The following is a 6,348-nucleotide window of genomic DNA, read 5'->3' as shown; positions in this document are numbered from 1 at the left end:
TTTTGGGGTGCCAATCCCATATTTTGGGTTCTAATTCCCATATTTTGGGTTCTAATTCCCATTTTTTGGGTCCCAGGAAGCAGCTGGCTCAGGGGGAGCTGGCACGGGCACTGGGCACGTTTTTAGTGCCATATATCCCATTTTTGGGGGTCAATCCTATATTTTGGGGTGCCAATGCCATTTTTTGGGGTTCCAATCCCATATTTTGGGTTCTAATTCCCATTTTTTGGGCGCAGGAAGCAGCTGGCGCGGGGGGAGCTGGCGCGGGCGCTGGGCGCGTTTTTGGTGCCGTATATCCCATTTTTGGGGTGCCAATGCCATTTTTCAGGGTGCCAATCCCATATTTTGGGGTGCCAATCCCATATTTTGGGTCCTAATTCCCGTTTTTTGGGCGCAGGAAGCAGCTGGCGCGGGGGGAGCTGGCGCGGGCGCTGGGCGCGTTCCTGGGCCGGCTGCAGGAGGAGCTCAGGGACGCCATGGACGCCATGGGCTGCACCCGCTGCGGGGGACGCCACAGGTGGGGACAGCGGGGACACTGGGGGGACAACGGGGACAACTGGGACACTGTAGGGACTGCGGGGACAGTGGGGACAGCGGGGACACCAGGGACAGCGGCATCACCGGGGGGACAGCGGGGACACGGGGGACAGGCGGGCACACGCCAGGCTCTGGGACCCCCCCCAAAGCTCTGTGACCCCCCCCCCAAGCCTGGCAGTGCCCCCAGCACAGCCCTGGCACAGCCACGGGACGGGGACAGGGACAGGGACAGGGACAGGGTTTGGCGACACAGGGACGGTGACACCGGGGTGGGGACACAAGAGGGGCGAGGGGGTGGTGACGCGGCCAGACGTGTGCGCGTGCGGGGTGACACGGAGGGGACAGGGAGGGGACAGGGGCGTGTCTGGGGACACGGAGGGGGGATCCGCGTCCCGATGGGGACACGAGCGCATAGGCGACACCCGAGAAAGGGACACCCCTGAGGGCGACACGCGTGTCCGGGGTGACACCCGCCGGGGGGACACGTGTGACAGGACCCTGCGGGGGGCGAGGGGAGGGGGCGACACGGCACGGGGAGGGTCACACAGGGCACACGGGTGGCACACGGGTGGCACACGGGTGGCACCACGCACGAACCCAGGTAGGAATTGTGCGCCACGTCCGCGGCCGCGCCGGGGACCCTCTCTCCGGGCTCGGGGGTCCTGAAGACCCTCTGGTCGGGGGTCGCGCTCTCAATGTTTGTCACAAAGAGCAGCCCTGGGGAGGGGCAGGGGGCGGGGGGCTCAGGGCCGGGCCCCCCGTACCGAAGTAGCTGTTGGCGGGCACGGGGATCTGGGAGGGGTCCTGCTCCTTCTCGCCCCCCGCCTCGAACGGGCCGGAGTCCGCGCGCAGCAGGTCCAGCGAGCTCTGCCGCAGCTGCTCCAGGCGCACCGTGCCTGCGCCCGGGGCGGCGGCGACAGCGGCGACACTCAGGGACCCCCGGGAGCCAGGAGGGAGCGGCTCCAAGGGCGGGGACCCCTCCCCAAGGGACACCGCGGGGACACTCAGGGACCCCCGGGAGTCAGGAGGGAGCGGCTCCATGGGAAGAGACCCCTCCCCAGGGGACACCGCGGGGACGCTCAGGGACCCCCGGGAGTCAGGAGGGAGCGGCTCCATGGGAAGAGACCCCTCCCCAGGGGACACCGCGGGGACGCTCAGGGACCCCCGGGAGTCAGGAGGGAGCGGCTCCACGGGCGGGGACCCCTCCTCAAGGGACACCGCGGGGACACTCAAGGACCCCTGGGAGTCAGGAGGGAGCGGCTCCATGGCAGGGACCCCTCCCCAAGGGCCACCGCGGGGACACTCAGGGACCCCCGGGAGTCAGGAGGGAGCGGCTCCACGGGCGGGGGCCCCCCCCCAAGGGACCCCGCGGGGACACTCAGGGACCCCCGGGAGTCAGGAGGGAGCGGCTCCACGGGCGGGGGCCCCCCCCCAAGGGACCCCGCGGGGACACTCAGGGACCCCCGGGAGTCAGGAGGGAGCGGCTCCACGGGCGGGGGCCCCCCCCCAAGGGACCCCGCGGGGACACTCAGGGACCCCCGGGAGTCAGGAGGGAGCGGCTCCATGGCAGGGACCCCTCCCCCAGGGACAGGGGGGACACTCAGGGACCCCCGGGCACGGGGAGTCAGGAGGGAGCGGCTCCATGGCAGGGACCCCTCCCCAAGGGACAGGGGGGACAATGGCGACACTCAGAGGGACCCCCGGGCACGGGGAGTGGGGATGGAGCGGCTCCATGGCAGGGACCCCTCCCCAAGGGACACCGCGGGGACACTCAGGGACCCCCGGGGACGGGGAGAGGGGATGAAGCAGCCCCATGGGAAGAGACCACTCCCCAGGGGACAGCAGGGACAATGAACACACTCAGGGACCCCCGGGGACGGGGAGTGGGGATGGAGCGGCTCCAAGGGCGGGGACCCCTCCCCAAGGGACACCGCGGGGACACTCAGAGAGACCCCCGGAGACAGGGACTGGGGGCGGAGCAGCCTCACGGGCAGGGACCCCTCCCCAGGGTGAAGGGGACACCGAGGGACCCTCGTGCCCAGCATCAGCCGGGCACACCTGGGCACACCTGAACCTCCCCCCGCCCCCCACCCTCCCAGTTGTGGGTGCCCCACTCCCCAAACCCCCCCGTGTGGGGGTCCCAGCGCCCCTCACCCTTCCAGTTGTAGGTGTCGGGGGCCCCGAGCAGATAAAAATAAACCCCCAGACCCCCAAACTCCCCCGGTGGGGGGTGTCCCATCGCCCCTCACCCTCCCAGTTATGGCTCCCGCACCCCCAAAATCCCCTCGGGGTGGTCCCAGCACCACTCACCCTCCCAGTTCCGGCTCCCACACCCCCCAAATCCCCCCGTGTGGGGTCCCATCGCCCCTCACCCTCCCAGTTCTGGCTCCCACTCCCCCCGGGGGTGGTCCCAGCGCCCCTCACCCTCCCAGTTCTGGCTCCCACTCCCCCCGGGGGTGGTCCCAACGCCCCTCACCCTCCCAATTCCGGCTCCCACACCCCCCACTCCCCCCGGGGGTGGTCCCAGCGCCCCTCACCCTCCCAGTTCTGGCTCCCACTCCCCCCGGGGGTGGTCCCAGCGCCCCTCACCCTCCCAGTTCTGGCTCCCACTCCCCCCGGGGGTGGTCCCAACGCCCCTCACCCTCCCAATTCCGGCTCCCACACCCCCCACTCCCCCCGGGGGTGGTCCCAGCGCCCCTCACCCTCCCAGTTCTGGCTCCCACTCCCCCCGGGGGTGGTCCCAGCGCCCCTCACCCTCCCAGTTCTGGCTCCCACTCCCCCCGGGGGTGGTCCCAACGCCCCTCACCCTCCCAATTCCGGCTCCCACACCCCCCACTCCCCCCGGGGGTGGTCCCAGCGCCCCTCACCCTCCCAGTTCTGGCTCCCACTCCCCCCGGGGGTGGTCCCAGCGCCCCTCACCCTCCCAGTTCTGGCTCCCACTCCCCCCGGGGGTGGTCCCAACGCCCCTCACCCTCCCAATTCCGGCTCCCACACCCCCCACTCCCCCCGGGGGTGGTCCCAGCGCCCCTCACCCTCCCAGTTCTGGCTCCCACTCCCCCCGGGGGTGGTCCCAGCGCCCCTCACCCTCCCAGTTCTGGCTCCCACTCCCCCCGGGGGTGGTCCCAACGCCCCTCACCCTCCCAATTCCGGCTCCCACACCCCCCACTCCCCCCGGGGGTGGTCCCAGCGCCCCTCACCCTCCCAGTTCTGGCTCCCACTCCCCCCGGGGGTGGTCCCAGCGCCCCTCACCCTCCCAGTTCTGGCTCCCACTCCCCCCGGGGGTGGTCCCAACGCCCCTCACCCTCCCAATTCCGGCTCCCACACCCCCCACTCCCCCCGGGGGTGGTCCCAGCGCCCCTCACCCTCCCAGTTCTGGCTCCCACTCCCCCCGGGGGTGGTCCCAGCGCCCCTCACCCTCCCAGTTCTGGCTCCCACTCCCCCGTGTGGGGGTCCCAAAGCCCCTCACCCTCCCAATTCCGGCTCCCACACCCCCCACTCCCCCCGGGGGTGGTCCCAGCGCCCCTCACCCTCCCAGTTCTGGCTCCCACTCCCCCCGGGGGTGGTCCCAACGCCCCTCACCCTCCCAATTCCGGCTCCCACACCCCCCACTCCCCCCGGGGGTGGTCCCAGCGCCCCTCACCCTCCCAGTTCTGGCTCCCACTCCCCCCGGGGGTGGTCCCAGCGCCCCTCACCCTTCCAGTTGTAGGTGCCGGGGGCGCCGAGCAGCACGTAGCGGCGGTCGGGGCTGAAGGCGGCCGCCAGGCCCTGCTGGCAGGTGCCGAAGCGCTCGTGGCCCGGGGGTCGCCCCTCGCAGAACTTCCACTCGCCGCCGTCCAGCTCGTCCCGCAGCCGCAGGTCCTGGCTCAGCACGAAGCAGCGCCCGATCACGTCCCGCGTCTCCAGCGGCTGCCGCACGCGGTGCCGCACCTCGTACCGGTGCGCGCAGGTCTGCGGGGACACCCCGGGGGTCACGGCCGCTCGGGGGACCCCTCCCCTCGCAGAGGTGTCGCCGGTGTCCCCGCGGTGCTCACCACGATCTTGCCGCCCGGCCCTTGGCTCTTGACGCTGACCCCCAGCCACTGGTTCTCTTTGCTCTCGCGCTCCGGGTCCGCTGCGGCCACCGCAGGGAGGGGTCAGCCCGGCCGGGACCCCCCCTCCGGGACCCCCCGGGACCCCCCCGCTCACCTCCCTCATCGATGGGCACCCGCCAGCAGTCCGAGAGCTCGGTGGTCAGCGGGCAGGCGAAGAGACCCCCGGTGCGGTTGGCGCCCTGGCCGGGCAGTGCCAGCGCCTGGGGGGCTCCCACCAGCAGCCTGGCAGGGCAGAGACCCCCGTCAGGGCTGTGGGGAGGGGTCCCCGAGGGTCACAGAGCGCCCCCTCCCCCCCCCCCCCCGCCGCCCCGGGGCCCCCCCCNCCCCACCCCAAAATCCCCCAGACCCCCTCAGCGGGACCCCTCCCCACCCCGGCGCTCGGGGCGCTCCCAGCTCCGCTCCCCTCTCCCCCCATTCCCGGGGGTTCCCGTCCCTGCCCAGCCCGGGGGTCGCGTCCCCCCCGGTTCCCCGCTCGCCCCCCGGTTCCCCGCTCACCACGCCCGGGGCTCGGGGCTCAGCTGCCGGTGCAGCGCCACGGCCGCCCCGAAGAGGCTGCCCCGCTCGCCGTCCTTCAGCACCGGGCTGCTCCCGTCCAGGTTGAACGCGGCGGCCGCCGGTGGCCACGGGGACAGCGCCGGTAGCCACAGGGACACCCACGGCAGCCACAGGGACAGCGCCGGTAACCACAGGCAGAGCCCCGGTAGCCACAAGGACAGCCCCGGTAGCCCCCGAGACAGCCCCGGTAGCCACCGGCAGAGCCCCGGTAGCCATAGGGATACCCACGGTAGCCACCGGGACAGCCCCGGTGGTCCCCGGCGCAGCCCCGGCCGCCCCCCGCAGCCCCCGCTCGCCATCCCCGCGCTGCCGGTGCCGCCGCCCGCGGGAGGAGCCCCGGAGCTCCCGGGGGGCGGCTCCGCCCCGGCCCCGCCCGCGGAACCGGGGAAACCCCGGAGAGCCCGGCCCGGCGGGGGGAGGGGACACGAATCCTGGTGCGTGACCCCAAATCCAGAGTGACCCCAAATCCCAGAGAGACCCCAAATCCCAGAGAGACCCCAAATTCCAGTACTGACCCCAAATCCCAGGCCCTGGGCAGTGACCCCAAAGCTCAGGGAGTGGTTTTGGCCTGGCAATGGATTTTTGTTCCGTTTTGTTCCGTTTTGTTCCATTTCCAGCTCCCGGGTTATTTTTAGCCTCTCCCAAAACCTCGGGGGATTTTTGGGGATTTTTTTGGGGATTTTTTGGGATATTTTGGGATTTTTGGCTCCGTGGGAAGCAGCCCGGCCCCTCCCCCCCTCCGCTTTTTGGGGGCATTTTGGGGGGTCCAAACCCCCCCTTCCCCATCCCAATTCTTCCCAGTTTTATTTTTGGGGTTTGTTTTGGGTTTGTTTTTTAATTTTTTTTTGGGGGGGGTTTATTTGGGGATTTTATTTCTATTAATTTTAATTTTAATTTTAATTTTGGGGTTTGTTTCTGGGGGTTTTTTTGGGGGGTTTTATTTTTATTTATTTTTATTTTTGGGGTTTATTTCTGGGGTTTGCTTTGGGGTTTTAAATTTTATTTATTTTTAATTTTAATTTTATTTTTGGATTTTATTTTTGGAATTTGTCCTGGGTTATTTAATTTTTTCCAGGTTATTTTCTTTTTCCCGGGATATTTCATTTTTCCCGGGTTATTTTATTTTATTTTTCGCGGGTTATTTAATTTTTCCCGAGTTTTATTT

At 68.9% G+C, this 6,348-nt stretch overlaps 1 protein-coding gene across 1 annotated transcript in view; it reads right to left on the bottom strand.

Moving 5' to 3' along the window:
- The window catches only part of LOC121361497 (integrin alpha-7-like), a 20,748-nt gene extending 15,215 nt beyond the window's left edge, over positions 1-5,533 (bottom strand). The window contains exons 1-5 of the mRNA XM_041482245.1: positions 5,124-5,533; positions 4,723-4,850; positions 4,569-4,648; positions 4,230-4,485; positions 1,302-1,433 (exon numbers count right to left, since the gene is read on the bottom strand). Of these exons, the coding sequence (XP_041338179.1) occupies positions 1,302-1,433; positions 4,230-4,485; positions 4,569-4,648; positions 4,723-4,850; positions 5,124-5,482 (955 nt within the window). The 5' untranslated portion in view covers positions 5,483-5,533. The remainder of the gene's footprint in view (positions 1-1,301; positions 1,434-4,229; positions 4,486-4,568; positions 4,649-4,722; positions 4,851-5,123) is intronic.
- Between the last annotated feature and the right edge of the window lie 815 nt (positions 5,534-6,348).

Source organism: Pyrgilauda ruficollis, unplaced genomic scaffold, assembly GCF_017590135.1.
Source record: "Pyrgilauda ruficollis isolate IOZ18807 unplaced genomic scaffold, ASM1759013v1 scaffold576, whole genome shotgun sequence".
Lineage (NCBI taxonomy): Eukaryota > Metazoa > Chordata > Aves > Passeriformes > Passeridae > Pyrgilauda > Pyrgilauda ruficollis.
The sequence above is the reverse complement of the archived record's forward strand: the minus strand, read 5'-3'. Positions and strand labels throughout refer to the sequence as shown.